This window comes from Neolamprologus brichardi, chromosome 20 (genome assembly GCF_056152115.1).
Source record: "Neolamprologus brichardi isolate AB-2024 chromosome 20, ASM5615211v1, whole genome shotgun sequence".
Classification (NCBI taxonomy): Eukaryota; Metazoa; Chordata; class Actinopteri; order Cichliformes; family Cichlidae; genus Neolamprologus; species Neolamprologus brichardi.
The window spans coordinates 26729360-26750636 of record NC_142123.1 but is presented as its reverse complement, the minus strand read 5'-3'; the positions used below and the strand labels follow the sequence as shown (position 1 = coordinate 26750636).

The 21277-nt window shown below is 40.0% G+C and overlaps 1 protein-coding gene across 1 annotated transcript; it reads left to right on the top strand.

Moving 5' to 3' along the window:
- Positions 1 to 5116: 5116 nt before the first annotated feature.
- Positions 5117 to 8909, top strand: emilin3a (elastin microfibril interfacer 3a). Its single transcript, XM_006794311.3, has 4 exons — positions 5117 to 5488; positions 5622 to 5741; positions 5842 to 6359; positions 6579 to 8909. The coding sequence occupies exons 1-4, from the start codon at positions 5328 to 5330 to the stop codon at positions 8537 to 8539; spliced, it is 2760 nt and encodes a 919-aa protein (XP_006794374.3). The 5' UTR covers positions 5117 to 5327; the 3' UTR covers positions 8540 to 8909.
- Positions 8910 to 21277: the final 12368 nt, after the last annotated feature.

Genomic DNA, 21277 nt, shown 5'->3' with positions numbered 1-21277 from the left:
AAAAAACGGGAGCTTTCTAAGCCAATTTGTGGCAAAACAGTTTTTGCATCCGTATGGAAATGTGTGTGTGTAGATGTGTGTGTGTGTATCTCCAGATGTGTACACAATGCTATGAGTCTGGCACCGACAAACACACTAAACCTCTTAACAAACCTGTGAAGTGCGCCGTGACCCCTGGCTCCGCATGTGGCCACTAAATTAGGTTTGCTCAGGCCAACATTTGTCTTATTTATTGACTAAATCTTTTGAGAAGGTGATGGCTCACAATCAATTCAACATCCCAATTAAACAACTAAAACACTGACTTAAAAATATGCCAACATGGATTCACCAAAAGCCGACGGATTTGACACGAAGAGATTAAAAAAAGCATATAAAAGTGGACACACAAGCACAGGAAACAAGCTCCAAGTTTGCAAGGCGCTGTTTGTTCTTTCACACAGCTGTGAATAAACAATAGTGGATTAAGACCACTCTAAGAAACAAAAACAGGGCCACAAATCAAGAGGAAGCTGTAACATTTGCTACAGTTATCATGATGAATAAGTGCTGCACTGACTTTGTAGCTGTTGCTATATCGTCATATAGTAGAAAGAAACAAACAGGCTGCTGAGGATTTGAAGCCAGACTCGACTCACAACGCTAAGTTTACTTCACTGCAAAAAGAAACTATAAATAATATATAGATCTTTTATACACTTTGGATTGTGCTTCAACTCAATAGTGAATTAATTTGCAAATATTATATGAGTCAGCACTGTTGGGAAAGTGCTGCAAAAGCCCCACAGTCCTGCAACACAGACTTAGCTGAAAACTTAAGGCACACACAAAGAGATTTACAGGCCAGTTCAGAATTTGGACGGTTGGTGTTAAAATTAAATAAGCACAAAAAAACAAAGAAAGGAGAAACAACAATGCAGCTCCCCATATGCTGCAAAGTTATATGGTGCTCAGTTATTCACAGGCATGCAGGACTAACCCTGCGTCCACCAACAGCTCAAGTCTGACATAAGCATTATGACGGGCAGGTGAGTGGAGGCTAAAACACTTGTAACTGTGTGATGCCATTCAGGGAAACTTCAGGGTGGAGCTGAATAGAGAAGAAAGCTGCACTTGTTTTACAGGAGCAGAGCTCCAGCAGGAGCCCGGACACTGTGTGCTCTGCAACATGTTTCACGTGATACAATGAGAGCTTGTTTACAAATCAAGAGGGTTAAAGTGCTAATGGATAATATTAAAGAACACACATGCTGCTGTGTATCTGTGCTGATCCGGTGTGTCCAGGTAAAAGAGGTGGGACCTGGTATAAACAGGAAACAGGAAATGGGTCTGCTTCTAAAATGAGTCAATCAAAAGTAATGGCTATAATGTGAGTTTTGTTCAAAATTAGGTCGAATGTCACATTTTTCAGAGCCTACGGTGCAATGGTAGCATGTACATATAGACATCAGCAGGAGGAAAATAAGAAACTCCAGATCAAATAAGTCTGTCAGTATTCGCCAGATGATCATTGTAAAATATTAAAACTAAAAACCATATTCTGCACTCATGTGCAACACATAGGACACGATGAGGTTATTAAGGAAGCAGGATTTTACTTTTGTACAACATATGGCCCCTGAGGGGCTGAAACATGAAGTGCCAAAAACTAAAGTTCCTCTAATGGGAGCTTGCGTCTGGCTCCAAGCGAGTCTGTCCCCATAGACACCCATGTTAAAATGCTCAGCTTTACAGCAGAAATAAACATGTTTACACCCTGGAAAGAAAAACTTTGATTCTATAATTTCCCAAAACTGTGACAAGAAGAAAGTGTACTTTATTGATCCCCGTGGGGAAATTCCTCTCTGCATTTAACCCATTCACTCAGTGAAGCAGTGGGCAGCCATTGGGCGCCCGGGGAGCAGTGTGTAGGGACAGTACCTTGCTCAGGGGTACCTCAGGGTAGCTGTTCAGGGGAATCAAACCCCCAACCTTCCAATCATGGGGCCACCACTCTACCTACTGAGCTATCCCTGCCCCCCACAACTGGGAAAAAATTTATTCACTATTATATTGCAATATTTTGTGTAGTGATACTGTATCGCTACAGGGACAGGGATTTTATTAAATAAATTAAAATACTCATGATGGGAGATAACCACTCTGCAATCATCCGCAGTCTGACTTGGACTGACTGCAATCACTCAGAGAGCGTGCTATTTAATTTATAAATGCAGACATGTTGATTTAATTAAATAGTTAACTGTGGACTTCCATTAAATGTGAATTCCTGTTTATGTAAACAGCAACATGTGAGTTTTACTGATTTATCAAATTTAATTAGTGTATTATCCGAAATAGATTGCATGTAATTGCCAACCTGACCCCATATGATCACAGACTGACTCAGGTCATGGCAGGTGTCAGGGACGGTGTCAGCCTCCTCAACAATCTCATTTTGCAGCAAAAATCAAGTATTTGAAGCAAGATAACTTTACCAAAGTTTAACTTTCAGGACATAATTTGCAGTTTAAAATGGTGATAAATCGTTACATTAAATGTTAAACAACTGGATAATTTCAGTTTTTCCAAGTACCTGTAGATTCACTCTTTATGAATCGCACTCAGCATCTCACACAATGTTAAAATCACAATTGTGTGTTGTCTGGTGATTCACACCTCTACCAAATATGTTTAAAAAAATGAACTTGGCAAAGAAATTGATGACATCATTGTTGCTGCATCTTTTACATACCATCTATGTGTAGAGTTAACTTTACCAACATTAAATAAGCAATTTAGCCTCCACTGAAGGGTTAAAGATGAATGACAGGGAGACTTCTGCTTCACAGTTTTCTTTGTTGATGCTTCCTTAAATCTTTTTTCTTTTTTGTATATTCTGACCTGTTTAGACCTATAAAAGCTATTTAAATAAATCTATCTGCAAAGTTTATTTTCAAGAAATAAAAAATAAAAGCTGAGTCTGAGCCAGGAAACCAACCAATTTAAATGAATTCTAAAATTTTCTGCCCAGAACAGTGGTCAAATATTCAGCCAGAATTATGCCAGAAGCTTGTCAATGGCTACCAAAAGTGTTTGGTTGAGGTGCAACTTGCTAAGCAACATTTAACCAAATATAGAGCCTGTATGTACACTTTTAACTCCATGTGCATTATAAAAATATAAAATAAAATCAAACTTGGGAACCCAATTCTTGTTTTTTAAGTCATTAAAGATGTATGCTGCACAGTTAATTCACTCTGAAAAACAAAATCCCCAGATCATTAAAAGCCCGAAATAATCATTCATGCCCATGATGAGTGTATGTATACTTTTGACCACAACTGTAACAAAAATAGCACTCAAAGACGCATCATCTGCCAACAACACCACAGTTTTAAAAATAGATGAATCCTGAATCACGACCAGAACTTAATGAGGTCATTTTCTGAAAGTCATCCTGGTAGTTCTTGTATAATTTTGCCAACAAAGAGCAGTAAAAACATAAGAAAAAGTAAAAAAAAATTCTTTGTAAATGAATGAGGTATGAAGCTAATACTGCAAAGTGGCAGAACTGAAATACGAGCCTAAAAAAATACTTAGTTTACCTCCAATGTTTGTACAATACTTTCCATGTTATATGGCTTTATGCAACTAAAATGTTGCTTCATATAACCAGAAAGTGGAAAGTGTCCTAGCTGTGGTGCAATGGAGCTACCAGGCGTGTTTCTGTACTCAGGGCGGTGAACTTAAACTGGACAAGAGCCGTGTTGTGCATGAATGTGTGGAATTGTGGGGCTCAGCACTCAGCCATGGGTGTGTACTGTCAAAGCCTTTAACACAGGGCATTTGTTTCTGTTTGTTCCCCTTTCTGGAGGTTTGCTGTTAAATGAAGGCTCAGACCGTGTCAACGTGTATGTGTGAAGTCAGGGAGGCCAAGATGTGTCACCTCATATACTGTCAGGTCGTCACATAACCTCAACACTATCATCACAGCTCGGCTGTTCTAGTGAGAAAATGTGTGTGCCATCCTCATAAAATATTGATAGCACGTATTTAAGATTAATTTTTTATGTTAGCATCAAGCTAAAAGGTCAAACATTTCCTGGTTTCAGCCTCTGAATGTGAGAATTTTCTACTTCATTACTTCTACTTCATGTTACACTGTGTTATATATTATGACAAATTACTAACTAACTGGATTTACTTGAATGTTTTCATATTATCTAACATTGCTGTATGCTGTATGCAAAGAATATATCTGATATATTCTTCAAATAGCGAGTGATACTGGTGTTGTCAGCTCATATCAGGCTATTGGCAAATAGGATGACATTTACTGATATCAGAAGCTGATTTTTAATTTTTGTGTCACATCAATTTTACACTGGCTAAAAGAGCAAAGAAAATGAAAGAAAGGGCTAACTCTGGTGTGATGTAAAGAAATAACTGGGAAAAAATTGGATAAAAAATGGCATCTATGATCACATGATATACAATCAAATTTTACATTTATTAAAAATCTATAAATCAAATCTATAGCAATAGTTATACATCAAATCAAATCCATTCGAAGACCTTCTAAACATTAATATTAGAATAAGCAGTAAGTCTGTCTCTTGACTGCTTCTTACTTACAGCAGTGAAGGCATGTTTTGTTATTTAGTTTTTATATTAAAACAAGGCTTTTACCCTGAACATGATGTTCTTGTTTTGTTTTTTCTACATATAATGTTTATGCATGTCTTTCTTACTTTATATTCTAAAGGGTGAATAAATAACCTTCCCATTTTGGGACAAAGCTGGGTACTATACTCGTTGGAGGTGATGCAGCGTTTCCTCTCTGGTTTGCCGTGATGTCACTAAAGGAAAAAAGCTACTGAGAGCTCAGCTGCTGTTCTGGTTGGTGAAAGCAGCTTCCAGAATTTTCATATATTAAAATTATATAGATGACGACCACAAGAGTGTCACAGGTGGGACATTAACCGGGGAGATGATGGGTTTTTCCCTCCTGTGTTGTCAATAGGGTGTTACTTTGAGGAGGCTGAGTGGGAGGAGATATGCAGATGGAGCTGGTGGAGCCTTTTTAGTGGCGTCTGTATTCCCCCCCAAACTCACAGGGGACTTTTGTCACGGGAGTCCACTACAACCACAGCCGGCATCAGCACTGGCATTGTGCTGTATAACCCAGGCAAATGAGAAACTAAACTGCAGAAATTCAAGTCTTTTTACAAGCAAGTGGAGAATATTTGAATATTTGTGGCCTTTGCTGTCCCTTGATAAAGGAATACTTTTTTCTGTTTTCAGTTTGAAGAGTTTTTTCACTCAGCTTTTCACTGGACACGTGAATGCTCAGGATGCTTTTCCCAGGCGTTTTGAGCCTTTTTGTCTTCATGGCACTATTTTCATCACTTGTTGAAACCAGGATCTACAGACCATTTGAATTTCACCAGTATAAACCTGGGCTTGGTCAACACTACAGCCAAGGAAAACCCACCAGCAGGCACAAGTAAGTGCTGTTTCTCTCCATCTCTGTCATGCACATCACCACGTCAGATAATTCAGTGACAAATCTTGTAATTTTTTAAAAAATTGTATCTGACCAAGTTTTTTTCTTTCCTCTTTGATTTCCACTCTGAAAGGAACCACTGTGCCTACGTCACTGAAAAGACAGTGCCCTTCACCATACAGGATGGAGCAGCACCGTATGTAAAAGCCGAGTACAACAAGTGTTCACTGGGTCGCAAATGCCCAGCTCTTTTGTGAGTAAACGCTACTCGTGTGATAGATTTTAATTCAGGTTGCTTCACAGTACAAAACACTGAATTTATGTTTTTAACCCATTACTGCTGCTCCCTGCAGGTATCGCCTGATGTACAAGCCACTTTACAAGGTGGCACATAAAACCGTCACAGAGCTGGAGTGGCGTTGTTGCCCTGGGTACTCTGGTTATGGATGTATGGAGGGACATCCAGTTTATCAACACCCTATGAAAATGATGCCACCATTCAAGGGCCCACCAATGAGAGGGTCCCAGTTTAAGGGGCCCCCTAGCAAAGTCCCGATGTTCAAGGGCCCACATGTTAACACTGCTGTGAAAGCCAGCCCGTGGAGTCATCCCAAAGGCCCTCCTACTGGCAGTTTTAACCCCTTCCCGATGCATCCCTTTGGGCCTTCGAGGTCCTCCTCCTACCCAGACATCCCCTTCCAGCCTTATCCATCAGAATCAGAGCCAGCTCCAGAGCATGAAGAGCCACATTACACAGAGACCAACCATGAACATGAACATGAGAATAGCCAAGGACCTGAGGAATTTATACCTGAAGAAATCCCCACTCCTCCCCCCTCTGGTGGTGAACAGCCTGTGGGAGAGACCACAGGTATGTCCCCATTTTTAAACTGTCCAATAAAGCTAACTGGGTTTTAAAAGTGATGTACCTGAATTTACTTTCTTTTTTTTTTTAAAGTAAAAGAACAACAAGTTCTTAACAAGTTCTTAAAATGAACTAGATTCAAAATGCAGTCACATCAAAGCATAGTGTTTGGGATTTCTTTACTGTGTTTGTCCCCCTTTTAATAGCATCTCTTTATCTCTTCAGGCCATGCTCTTGACAGCGAGACGGAGGAGCGAATATATCATATGGAAGAGGATGTGCGGCGTCTAAACCAGGGTCTGGAGACTTTGAGGGTAACTGTGAATGGGCTAGAGGACAGCCTGCGAACCTCGCTCAGAGAGGATGCTAACAGGATGCTGTCAGCTCTGCTCTTTGCTCCCCCTGGTACTGGTCCTGGTCCTGTTCCTGTTCCCCCTCCAGATGTAGCCTCTCATCCATCCACCTTTGGGTTTGTAGAAATTCCTGGGGGAGACCTTGACACAGGAGATCTAGATGGTAGACATGTTTTTCCAGACCTCGCACAACTGAATGAAAAGGTTGAAGAGCTTCGAAATGAGCTGCAAGCCAAGACAGCTGAGATTCAGGAACTCAAAGTGACAGTGATGAGGCATGATGGAGCACTGAAGAAGATTGCTAATAGAACAGGTATTAGAAATCTTTTGGTATCAAACTCCAATGGCAAGCTTGGAGGAGCTATGGAGAAATTGATGGATGCTAAATTAAGCACAGCCAGAACAGAAATTCTTGGCGGATTTGAGAAGCGTGTGGAGAGCGCAGAGGACCGATGCAAGGAGAAAGCTGGGGATGTGCACAGTCAGTGCCAGAAGCAGCAAAGTGAGCGGCAGGAGCAGATGGAGGATGCTCTACAGGAAAGCAGCATCAACCTAAGAACAGAGCTGAGAAAGCTCCAAGCACAGATCAATGGTTGTAATGATACTGAGAGCTGCTGTGGTAGGATGAGTGGACTTACGGAAAGGGTGAAGCTGCTGGAAAGGTCAATGGCAGGCCTCAACCAGTCCCAGGAGCATCTGAGAGTGGAGCTGGGTGGACACAAAGACCACATAGAAGGAATGCTGGAGGGGCGTCTGGCATATGTAGAGGCCAAGCTCAACCTGACTGGGGAGATCAAAAGTGAAGAATCTGGAAGGACAAATGGTGTCCCAGACAGAGATGTGACTGGACATGCTTTGGAGGCCAAAATGGAGGTTAAGTTGAAGAATCTGGAGTGTCGTTTACTAACAGCTTTGGAGGAGCTGGGTAATGCAACTGCTCTGGAGGATCACATTGTTCCCACTCTGGAGACAGAGCTGGAGTCACTCCGAGGCAGACTGGAGCTGGATGTGGACAGAATGCAAAAGCACCTCAACAATTTGGAAATGCTCTGCATCACTTCATGTCCCTCACCTCAAACAGTTACCATCCAAGGAGACTCTGCTGTGCCAAGTGAAAACCTGGCTTTGGAGCAGAATGTGAAGGAGGTACTTGATATGCAAGGCGACCAGTTGAACAGACTCAATGTTACACTGCAGAACATGCTAAAGCGTCTGACCCTCAGGGAGCAGCAGGAACAAGCAGAGCAAGATTCTTCCATCCAGGGTGAGCTAACAATCCTCAAATTCAATGTGCGCTCAGTTAACCACACCCTGAGAGGACTCCAGGATTCCCTGGGGACAGTGGTCCACCAGGTTGGTGAAGCCAACAGTTCCTGGCATCAAAGAGAGACTCGTCTGGCCCAGCAGATAAAGGGTGTGGTGCAGCTGGTTGGACATCAGGCTTCCATGCTTGGGGCAGGTGAGCGCAGACTGACCCGGCTTAAAGGAGAGCTGCAGGAGATGAAGAGACGGCTAGCTGAAGAGGTACGGGGGTGCCGAAGATCAGCTATGGTGGTCCAGAAGGAGGTAACTGAGGTTGGTGGGCGGGTCGCCAGCGTAGAGGACCAGTGTAAGGGCTTAAACTACTTGGCAGACGACCTGGAGAGAATCAGGGAGGAGCTGGAGAGACAGTCAAATGGTCTCCTACTGCAAGTCAGTGGGACTCTCTCTAGCCATGCGCAGCAGCTGTCTGAGCTGAAAGGTGAACTGAAAAACTGCACCTCCAAGGCAGAGCCAACAGAGCAGAGTTTAGAGGCAGCAGAGACACGAGGGGATACCTTCGCTCTGAATTAGTTTACTTCATATGGACAATGAATTATAAAACGGTGAAGAGTAAATATTTTGCAGGCGTAAAGGGGTTCCACTAAGCCCATTATTATGCAGTTTTTACAATGCAAAGGTTTCGAATGTGCACTGAAATAATGATGGTTTGTCAGCTTACAAAAGGAAAAAACCAAAAGGCAGCTAACTTCAACCGCACTCACAACTGAATCTTGAAATCTAATCATGGTGGTGCTAAGAATAATCAGAGCCTGAGTGATGGAGTGAGAGATAAACAACTGCACCTGTGTTACTCTAAAGCTTTTAAGAAATCATAAATGAACAGTCATTTAATAATGTTTACATGATGAAGTTTTTGTATTGTTTTTTTTCTTATATTTAGTGTAGATGTAATGTTTTTATATGGCTCTAGCTTTTGAGCATTAGTCTATATTCTTACTGCAGTCCTGCATGAAATGTTTAAAGTATGTAAAGTTTAATTTTTAAGTTTTTCAATACAGACAATTCAATAAAAAATGATTTGATCTTCATGTTCTCTTTTCTATTTTAACTTAGCAGTCAAAGGACTTTTTTACTACAACTCAAATTCACTCATTCCTGCACACAATATAAACGTATATAGCACTTAAATATATATGCTTTTAAGCATTTTCTAACTATCACACACACACAGATCCACTCAGGGGCAATGTTGTGTTTAGTATTTTACCCAGGGGCACTTCAGCATAGAAACTAGAGGAACACTGGAGAAACCAAAAGTAAGCGTGAAAAACAAACAAATAGTTAATTAACTAAAATTAGAGCTAATTACAACTTGATCAGTTTCAACGAACATGCACCAAGTACTTTTGTATTGTACTACTGTACAAATATAATCTATCCATCCATCAAAATACTTTATTTCATATCTAAGTCTAGCTCCATATAATGCAAATGTAACACTGTGGTGTGTGCTCCAAAAATATTTACACAATTCCCTAAAAGGAACTAAAAATTAGGATGAATTGAATCTTATTATCCCCGCGACCCTGCAAGGGATAAGCGGAAGCGAATGGATGGTTGGATGGATGAATCTTATTATGATTTCCCTTGCTAGTGTTCAATCCATCCATCCTTCCATTCGTTCTTTTCCAATTATACAGTTCACAAGCATGTTTGGACTGTGGGAGAAAGCCCGATTACCCTGAGAGAACCCATCCAGGCAAAGGGTGAACCCGCACAGTCCACACAGAAAGGTCCCAGTCTTCAAACTCAAAACCCTCCCTCCTGCTGCCACCAAAGGCAAGCTGTAAGTCTGCTATAGTTCTGTAGTCATGTTTCACTCTGGAAGTGAAAAGTGTTGGTGCAGAGGAGTGAGGACACCACAAGAGGGCAATAGAGAAGCATTAATAGACTCAACTGAAAAGTGCAGGGAGCATTGAAGTATGAGTGTAAATGATGTCTCCCTTCCAAAAAATTAAGTTCGCAGGGACAGGCCGTGCTTGCCAGAGGAAAATTACAAATTTGCATTATAGCCAAGGTGATGGAGAAAGACAGCCAACGAGCCCTTCAGTGCAGCAGCAGCAGCCTACATCTCATTCTCTCTCTAGGCTACAAATCTACCAGCCCAGTTTTCTGAGCGCAGTCCTCATTGGGCAGTTACAATGGGGCGAAAGGTGACCTTGCTAATAACCTTCCCCTGTTAGTTCCTGTTTCCCTATCGAACAAACAACCATTAAAATGACAGCTACGTGGGAGATGAGCCCACTGCTGTGAGAAAACTTTTTAGCCCGAGACACGTGGTGAATAATAATGATGGAAAATGCCACGGAGGGAAGGAGGGCAGACGGAAGAGATAGACACCAAATTTATGTCTGCTGAGAAGATGAGCGATGGAGCAATCTCAAGACCAATATACACCTCGATAATAATGATGCAGGTCTGCACATGCATATTGAGGAAGTGAGGGGGAGAGATGTCCACGGCTTCCAGGAGCAACTGCTGCATATAACTGCTCAAATCACCTTTCTGATACTGAACGTAAAATGATAAACATGCATGCCATGACAGGGAAGCAATTGAATAACTGTCTAGAAACCATTAAAAAAGTATTAAACTATTCTGTCTCTGCTAGACTACAAATCCCACATTATCTTTTCTTAGTTTGGGTGTACGTATTTTTATTATTCTTGCAGTGCCTCCACGTTCATACAAACCCAGACAACAACACATTAATCATGTTTGTTTCCAACTAGACACTTGGACAGAAAGGGCAGCCAGGACTCTGGCGAATTTGTCCCCTCTGACTCTCTTCACTGCTCACTCATGGATCCGATTCAGAGTTACATTTCCTGCACAACTCGCAAACAGCGCCTGGCCAAAGGAAGTTCCAAAATCACAAAAGGCAAAGCTTTGGCACAGACACAGAGGACAAAGGATACAGAGTAAAAAGGGGGGGCACACTGGAGGAAAATGTGAATCATCTGATAAAATGTCCTCTGTAGAAGTTTAAGGTGAGAGGAGAGATTTTGTCCCCATTATAGTGATGGCCAGAGAACAGACAGGGTTGATTACAGCTGGCTCAGAAGCAAGGAAGCCCAGGAGAGGCTTACCTTAAATCAAGGTCTCAGGGCTACTTAGTAATAAGCTTCAGGATTTGACATTCTCCAGGAAGCACTACTGGGTGTTTTGGGGTGTATAGCTGAAAAGTTCTTGGTGAAAAGTTTTACAATCATAAAAATCAGGTTAAACAACAATAGATCCAAGTTGTTTGTACTTGGTTTGTGACCAGATCCATACAATTAAAATAAAATTAACCATCATTAGTTTTGATTCATTACTTTCTACCAGGAGGAATAACATGTATATTGAGAGACAAACTTTAAATTACAAGAGTGGCAATGCGAAACGTTTGCAATGACACTAGAGAAACCTGCTCTCCCTAAGGAGTCCCACCTGACTCCAGTGACTCCCATTACAAATACCTTGCGTGATTCCAATTAAACAAATTGAATGACAACAGTAAAAGCCACTCAAGGAAAGTGAAGAAGGTTTATCATTCTGGAAAAAGAAAAAGAGGAAGTGAGGGGGAAAAAGCAGGACAGGGGTGAGCAGATAATAACATTTAAATCTAAATCTAATTAAATATAAATAAAAAATAATCTATTAGTCTAGGCTTAACTATGGGGGAGAAATCGCATAACATTATGTCTTTTCCTTACTTGACATTTAACATTAATGACCTTAGCTGGTAAAGCACCCTGGTGTGTCCAGCTCGATGTGATCGAGTCAAGTGCGACTCCAGGAGTCTACAGCAGTCAAGTTACTGAGTAACAATCAGACTGAAGAAATGTGGAAGCCCACCAGGATCAGTGAGTCGTTACATTAATAACACATCGTAAACAGCCATCTCTGTCTTGGGCATTGTTACCAAAATAAAAATGGTTTTTGAAATGGAATTTTTGCTTAGGCCCTCAACTGACTCACCAGTATCTTCATTGGGGACGACAACAAATTATGAAATCAAAATGTCACTTTAAATTCTGGCTATAAAAAGTCAGTCAGAATAACTGTTTGATGTACTTTTTGAATTGACACATAGATTAAAATTGACACAGGAAAAGGATAGCAGAAGGTAAATGAATTCATATGGAGCGCAGATCGTTCCATAAACATGAAGATTTAATGAGGAAGAAGTGCATAAAGGTCTTCCACATATGAACTATAGATCGTGAGATTTAATCATTTATGGAATATGCACCGGAGGTCAGGAGCATCATGGTCGCACAAAACTAAACTCTATACATTTAAAGACCTCTTTTATTCAACACGTGGTATTTTATGGTTCCCTAACATATATCCTTCAGTCCTGGATTTAATTTTGATATTATTTTTGTTCATGAAGTACTAAAATTGGTTTTAGCTTCATTACACCAATGTCACGTAAAATCAGTATTCAGTTTACGGATTACATTAATAAAAAAAAATAGGTGGCAGAAATGTTCTTCAAAAAGATACTTTTACTTTCTTACTTTGAGTACATTTCTGAGGTTGTACTTTTTCACTTTCACTTGAGTAAAAAAGTTGTTTCAGTACTTATAAAGGAGTATTTTTAACACTAGTATCTCTACTTCTACCTAAGTACAGCTCTGATCATACATTAGAACTGTGATGCGCATATTAAACAAACAAACCAAAGTTTCAACAAAAGTAAGTCAAAATCCCATCAGGCTTTAAACTTTAAGTTGGCTTAAAGGTTCAGGAACTCAATGCATGAGCTGAAGGGTTGCAGCAAGGCTACAATATCTTAGTGGCATGAACTATGTCAGGATGTGATCTGTGGCTTAATCAAAGCTACAATACTTTAGTCCAAGATAAATATATAAAACTGGAATTGAGGACAAGAGGTTCCTACCATCCTGCAGTGCAGTTGTTAGCACTATTGGCTCATAGCAAGAAGGTCTTCAAATCTATTCCAATCCACTGGCCAGCTGGGGCTTTTCTGTGTGGAGTGCATGGTCTTCCTGTGTCTGCATGTTTTTTCTCTGAGTACTCCGGCTTCCTCCCACAGTCCAGAAATGCATGTTAGATTAATTGACATTTCTAAATTATCTGTAGGTGTGAATGAGAATGGTTGTCTGCTTCTGTCATGATCCTGGGTCTTATGACCCAGTGTTTTGAGTTTTAGTTCTTTTGATGTTTATAGTGTATGTTTAAGCTTATTAGGTTTCCTATGTTCATTTGCTTATTAGCTCCCCCTTGTGTTTTCAACCCCTGTAAAGTCTCCCTTGCCCTTCGTGTGTTTCATGTGTGTGACTTATGTTGTCATGTCTGCCTCTCATGTTTCCTGTTTTATTTTGAAGAGATCTCGTGTTTTTATATTATGGATTATGTTTTGAGTCCTTTGTTGTACTGTTTCTTGTTTCCCTAGATTTCAGTTATGGTTATCATAGGTTTAGTTCTTTGGCTTTGTAATATGGCTTCCCTGTGTTCAATGTTGTGTCTACTGTGACCTTTTTGTACCATGTTTCTGGTCCCTATGTTCTGTCTTCTCAGTTGCTGTTAAGTTTGCATGTTTAGAGTTCAGTCAGTGTGTTTCCTGTTTTACTTTGAAGGTCCATGTCTCATGTGAGTGTTTCTAGTTTTGCTTCCCTTGTCTCGTCCAGCCTGATTACTCCCAGCTGTGCTCTCATTCTGTGTCTCATTCCCTCGTTATCCCTCATGGCTGTGTTTTCTTGCGTTTCAGTTTACCCATGTCCCAGTTTAGTTTTCCATGCCATTCTGCAATAAAGCAGCTTTTTGAGTTTAATTTTGTTGTCGTGAGTTTTGCGTTTGGGTCCTTCTCCTGCCTGTACACAGCCGAAACATGACAGCTTCTGTGTTAGCAACAGATTGGTCATCTGCCCTTGGTGTATCCCACCTCTTGCCCTGTGATAGCTGAAATAGGCTCCAGCCCATCTGTGATAGCTGAGATAGGCTCCAGCCCATCTGTGACTCTGAATTAAATGAGTGAAAGAAGATGGATGGATTTTATAAGTAGCAATTATATTTTTTTAATGATAAGAATCCGGCCTATCTATAACCATAATGGACCAAAAGGCATTTCACATTTTTTCAACAACATTTACCTTCCCGGTCAGTCATGTAAAGTTTAATCTTTCTTGAGATCACAATGAACAGAACCATTTAAACAGGGATTTCCAATTTAAATGAGAATGTTGGTACTAAGATGATGTGTTTACTTCAGTCAGTATAGTATAGTATAGGCTCCTTAAGTGAGTGGAAAAACTGAATGAGAAGACCTTTGTATGTGCAACCCATCAATTTTCACATTTTTATTATATCAGATTTAGCTGGTGTTCTTTCCTTCTGTAAAACACATTAAAATCAATCAGTCTCTTACAAATGGGGGCGGGGCTTGTATTTAGAGCTGCTGGACAATTAGGATTCACTGTGTAGACACATTATGTGCCATTAGGCGAGCAACGATAACAGCTATCAAACATCGACGTTATTTTTGCGTTGCTTGTTATGCTCAGTTTGCACTTAGCGTTCATCTCCTGCATATTTATTGAGATCAATATGTTTCCTCTTCTTAAGAACCTCCATTACCATCAAAACAACATTTTTTGCAAGGGTCGTAATAAAAATCTAGAGCCACTGATGTTTCTCCCACATCTATTTAATAATAGACTTATTTAACAGAAACATAATGTCAAGTGAAATTTTTATTTTTAACAAACATGTAAAAACATAATGAAACAAAACTGATGAAAGTTTGTATTAGTTAAATGAATTGTGTCATTCATGCACCCACCTAAAGACTGAAGCATTTGTACCAACGGTAGCCCACCTGTTCTGGTGAATGCTGTGCCTGCACACCCATGGTCTGTCTTTTATGCACAGTTCCTCATTCCTCACTAAATGCTGTTTCCTCTCCCCTTTTTGGGTATTTCTGCATTTAGTTTTTTATTTAATACTTGAAAACTCACTAACTTGGTCACTTATTATCATCCGATCTCTTTGCATGAAGAAACTCGGGTTTCTGTTGCAGTATACTTTGGGTCTTAATCCTTTTTGCACTGTGAATCAGTGTCCACTCAGTTTTGCAGCATTTGGCTGAATCTGAGCAGAGACTACAGCTCTGTGCACTTCAGAGTCCTTCCTGCTATTTCTAGCGGCAGTCACATCATCAATAAATACCAGTGACCTGGTTCCACTGGCAGCCAAACATGCCCATGCCATAACATTGCCTCCAGCGTGTTTGACAGGTAATGTGACAGATAGCATGATATGCTTCGGAACATGAGCTGTTTCTCTTCTTCTTCATACTTTTCTCTTTCCAGCTGATACAAGAACATCTTGAATTAATTGGTCCAAAGATTTTTTTAGAACCTTCTTATTCTTAAGTGTAACCAGTGGTTTGTAGTTTGTTGTAAATCCGCTTGATTGCAGACATTAATAATGATACTCCTACCTTAACAAGACTGTTCTTGACTTAGATGTTACAAATGTTTTTTTTTTTCTTAACAATAGAAACAATTCTGCAATCATTCCCTTTAGTTGTCATATCTGGTCTTTTTTAGAGCTTTTAGTGTTGCTGAGCTGAGCAGAGCTGAGCAGTGCTTCTTCATCAACAGTATACCACATTGTTGATTTGGCCACTACTGGTTTTGTCGTCTATCTGATAGTTTTGTTTTGTTTCTTCAGCCTAGTCACGGCCTCCACCACTTACATCAACATCTCTTCACAGTAAATCATCATCATCATGCTGCAGTCTCAAAGTGATACCTGAAAAGTGATAAACAAATAAACATTGCATGTTTACTTGTATTCTGGTATCGATTACAGACTGTTTCATCTTATCCTTTACTTCTTCCTGTCAGGTTGAAGTTATTTAACATGTCAGTGCTGTTTTGCAGCTCAAAATAAATGCCTCAGAGCGCATCAAATATTTTTTTCTGACTCAGGCTGCTGTGACCAGGACAATGTGGTCTCAGCATTCTCTGTCTCGCTGTCCCTCAGGCAGGTAGGAATGACCCTAAAGCTGCAATTTAATCCTCAACACGAAAACAGACACATGATTGAAAATCAACTAAAGCACCAGCTTATGCTTATGGCATTGTTAGTAATAGAGTAGGATCCAACGTGGCTATGAATGGGTATTAAACATACTTATTTGCTTTTTTGTTTTTATCTCTTTCCAAGGTCGTTGCTTTGGAACGGAAAAGCAGTCCTCTAGTAGATATTGGGGAATCATCTGTTATGTAATTTATTCTTTCATTTCTTTTTTTCTGGCAATAAAATGAAATCATTTGATACTCTTATTATTTTCTCTTTTTCTAGAACATCTCAGTCTAGAATGAAGCATCCAATAATCAGACTGAAAGCTATGTGAAAAGGAAGAAAAAAGGATTTTTTTTTTTATATGTAAAAGCTGTTTGCTTCCTTTCGTTCAAATTATTTATTGGTAAAAAGCAGACCAATTTCCAGCAGCACCAATTAATCCCATTGTAGGGCCTTATCAGATAATTCTGTACCCTGAAGCTTTCTAATCCATGCTCTTAAAAGGGCTGAGGGTAGGCCTCTGCTCTCAGTCAACTGCCACTGCTAACAAGAGCTGGAAGATTTAAGCATCTTCCAGGAAGAGAAACGTATGAAAAACGAATGATTTGTAGCCACTTTTAAGCAATATTGTCAGAGTAGTAAATTGATATTTATTTCATGTGTCAGATTTAATGTTGGTGATGTCTTTTCTGACTTTGGTGGGTAACTTTTACTTTTAAAAAACAAATGGACATAAGAATTCCTTTGTTGATCGCTGTAGGAAAACTCATTCCCTGCATTAACCGATGCTAGGCATTAGGAGGAGTAGGGCCTGGGGAGCAACTCCAGCTGTAAGGCAGTGCCTTGTTCAAGGGCACAGTGATGTGAGTATTTAGTCAGCATGCTCTGATGCTGGGAGAAACACAAGCACAAACATATCATTAAAATGCCACACATAACCACTGAGCCGCCACACTGCTAAATATGTGATAAAATACAGTTGGAACTTGAGCCGTTCACCAAAGACAAAGTTCAATTTAACAGCTATCTTCTTATGTAATAAACAACAACCTTCCAAAAAAACGTTTCATTAAAAAAGTGGGTTTTTTAAGTGAGTTAAGATGTCATATAAAAGGATATTTCTCTGACCTACATGGAAATAAATGGTGAAGTATCACTTTCCCACATCACAGCAATACATTTCATTTCAGCGGTCAAGGTCATTTTAATAGGCTTAATGTTGACTTTCCTGAAGCAATACCGATGTGTCTCCGTGGAGGATAAGTCAGAGTCAATCTAGGAACCCATCGGCTATCGTCTGCAGACTCAGCCTCAGGGAACAATCACCAATTTCTATTTTTTTTTTTTTTTTTAGCTGTCAGTGTAGGAAATGGATGTCCTGGCCAAAACTTTCTGTTTTGGCTAAATCAAATAAAAAGCTAACTCATCATCAGAGAATATAGCATGTTTTGGAGACTGCAGTTTGACAAACAAAGTTCCTCATTTTCTCTTCATGCAAACTGTTTACTAGGAGTAAACAAAGTCGTAGCAAACATCACAGGTTAAAAGAACACGGAGTATAAACTGAGACCACGTAGGCTTTCCAGTACCAAAAATTTTGTTTCTTATCTATATTCCTAATAGTATACAGAAATCTAGTAATTGAGATTAACTCTGCCCAAGAAAGGTCTGTCAATTTCAGTTATGGTCTGCTATGTGCGTCCAACCAACTATTTTCTTCCTATTATCCAAAGTCTGGTAATGTTGGCAGCAGTCGGGAAAGGATATTCCAGAACTCCTTTCCTCCAGTTTTTCTTTAGGGATTCTGAGGGATTCCCAGACCTGATGCTTCCAACACCTTCTCAACCTAGCCTGGAGTCTCCTCCCAACTGATAGTGTCCAATTAAACCTCCAAGGGGAGCTGCTCAGGACAAATCCTGATGAGACACCAAAACCTCCTTTTGATGCAAAGGAGCAGAAGTTCTACTTCTCGATGTTAGTGCTCCTCAATCTATCTCTAAAGGAGAGGCCAGCCACCCTACATTGGAAACTAACTTTAACTATTTGTAAAACAACCTCTTTTTTTCAGCCATTCCAACCCTTACCTATGGCTCACTTTCTAGCTCAGGTATATTTTTACACTCTGGTACAATACCTTACAGGCGGCAATGCAGGGTGGAGTAATCCACCATTTTTCAGCAGAGGACCATTGACTCAGACTCTCATCCCACACATTCGCCCGAGAACCCACTCAGAGCGTGCTGAAAGTCATGTTCTGATGGACCCAATCAAACCTCATCATCTGTAAAAAGCACAGATGTAATTCTGAGATTCCAAAAAACAGTACCCATTTTGCTTTCCCAGTAGTACTATTCAGGAGGATTTAGTGAGAATTTAATAGAATAAATTCTCAGTATTCATGTTGTTCAGAAGAAATATTTCAGAATATATGTGAGAGACTCCAAAACTCTGTTAACAGTCCTGTGGAGCCTTTCAGTGGTTGAAGTATAATTCATTAAATTAAAGTGCTATTGCTACGTCCCTTATCGTTGACTGTTTTTTTTTAAAGAAATAAGTTGTGAACACAGTTCTGGCTCATTACTGTAAACATGTTAGTGAATATTTTTTGTGCATGTTGTGCTCTTTCCAGGCTAATATTAGTATCATTAATACAATGAAATAATTATAGTCAAGGTGTTTTTTTTCTCCATATTTTGTTAAATTAAATAAATTAAATTGAATTCAAAAATTGTATAAGGTAAAGTGTCTGTTGAGTGCATATATAGATTTGGGGTTTTATCTTTTTATTTGAGTATTATATTATTTTATCATGCTGATATTTCTCTTCTAATCTCAGCTTTGGACCACCTAACACCAGTGTTGGTCAAGTTACTTGAAAAAAGTAATCAGTAACTAATTACTGATTACTTCCCCAAAAATGTAATCCTGTTACTTTACTGATTACTTATTTTCAAAAGTAATTAATTACTTAGTTACTTAGTTACTTTTTAAAAACACGATTTACAACCTGAATAGGTGATAAAGCGATAGATCTTTCAGCCCAATTCTACTTTTTCTACATAATCCATCATACAAAATGTAATCAAATGGAAAAGTCCATTTTTAAAACTTGTTTTATTAGTTTTAATCTTTTAACTTTATGCATCAAGAAAAAAATATATTATATGCAACATTCACTGACTGGAAGAAATTTGTTTAATATTTAAACCAATTTTCTGCACATTTCAGCACATAATTTTTTTTTGTGTGCGTGTGTGTGTGTTTACACTCACTCTTTCAAATAGATGCAAGTAAAACACAGCAGAAAATAAATAAAGTCAAAGACTAGCGGTCCTTTTGCTCTATTTTCACCTGTAAAGCCGGAGTAGGGTAGGCGGAGGTTTACCCTGGTGCAGGTGAGCCGCAGCAGTCAGTTGAAGAATCCGCGAGTTTCTCTGTGAATTTCCCATTACGTCATTGCGCACTCGGTGCTTGTTTGGAAGTTTAGGGGGGTTTTTTCGCTGTAAAAAGAAGTTTTCTTCCCACGCACAACGAACACTAATGTTTTTGCCACTTTTTATGGAATCAAACTTAAAGTAAGGTCAGTACTTCCACAATTTAAACGTTGCATGCTCATACTCTCTCCCGCACTCGATATATGATCCACTGTTGATCTGCACACAGCTGTTGTCACAAACATTGCACTTGCTTACGTCAAGGTCATGAGACATTCTCGCAAAAAATCACGGTTTTAGTAACGCAGTAACGCAGCGTTCCTACGGGAAAGTAACGGTAATCTAATTACCGTTTTTGCAATAGTAATCCCTTACTTTACTCGTTACTTGAAAAAAGTAATCGGATTACAGTAACGCGTTACTGCCCATCTCTGCCTAACACTATAAAAACATGATCTAGCATTGTTTAAAACTAAGTGACTTGACATTTGTGCTGTCTTCAGGTCCAGAAGGAAAGTGACTGTGCTCACTTTCAACATGATCTCTAATAATTTCCACTTGTTCTGATCACTTCCTGCCATGTCCAATATTACACTAAAGGGACATCATGCTACTGCAGCCACTGGCTGTGACACTAAGTTCATCTAAACGTGTCTGAGCGAGCGGCCTGAGAAGGACCAGAACCCTGTGCCGAGGTATTAATATGACAGCACAGCTCTTTACAGCTTTGACAGCCCTGCAGCCTCAGCGAGTGAGCCCACGCTCCCTTAAGCAGCTTTCCATGACTGTCAGTCTGGGAGTGGTGCTGCTAGAAGCAAACTGCATTGGTGGGTATGATAAAGTGGGATGACACAGCGCTTCAGGTGGAGTTCAGCTGCTCCCTACCAGGACTGGATTTACTGTGTGACCGAGGATGACACTTTATTTTCTAAAGTGGCTGTCACATTCATTTTAGACTTAAATTACAGAGAGCCACCTACAAAATCCATTTTTAGTCACAAATTACACATCAAATTCCAGATGCCAGTAGCACAGCAGCAGACATACATTGATCAGCACCATAAGCCATTGTTGCTACTTCCATTCTTTGCTTTGAACTGGAACCATGACATGAGACCATTATAAGACAAAATTATGAAACCGTGATTGAATTCAAAATCAAATGAAAATACATCAAAACACCATTGTCTTCATTCCTATAAAATCAATTGCTGCTTTTCTCTCCTGCTGGCTACCAACCTCAAGATTCATTAATAAAGCAATTTGATACCAGCAGCTCACAGCAGCATGTGAGTCAGCTGTGGAGACTGCTTTGGGAAAACCCACCTTCCATACTTGAATCACATGCACGATTCATTCATATGCAAAGTGAGAGGATAATCCAAAGTGTAGGGTATGTGGGGAAAAAGTAGTGGTAGTAAGAGTGGGCAGAGGAAATGGGGAGGGGAGCGGTACTTTGAGTCATCAGTGACACTCGGATCTTACCAGTATTATGCTGATCCGTCTCTCTCTCTCTCTCTCTCTCTCCCTTTATTCTCTCTCTGGCCTGCCGTCAGTGTGGGCTGTTCGTTCTCCATCAGTTGAATGCCCACAATAATGATCAGTGCACATGCTGTAAGATGCGGCGAGCATGTGTCCACCTGGCCAGCTGCATGCAAGTGTATGTCACTGAAGGGGAGGAGGATACCTTAACCGGACTCTTCAGTGTGAGGATGAAATAGAACCAGTGCTCCCCCCCCCCCCCCTCTTTTTCCTCCACTCTCTGTCTCCT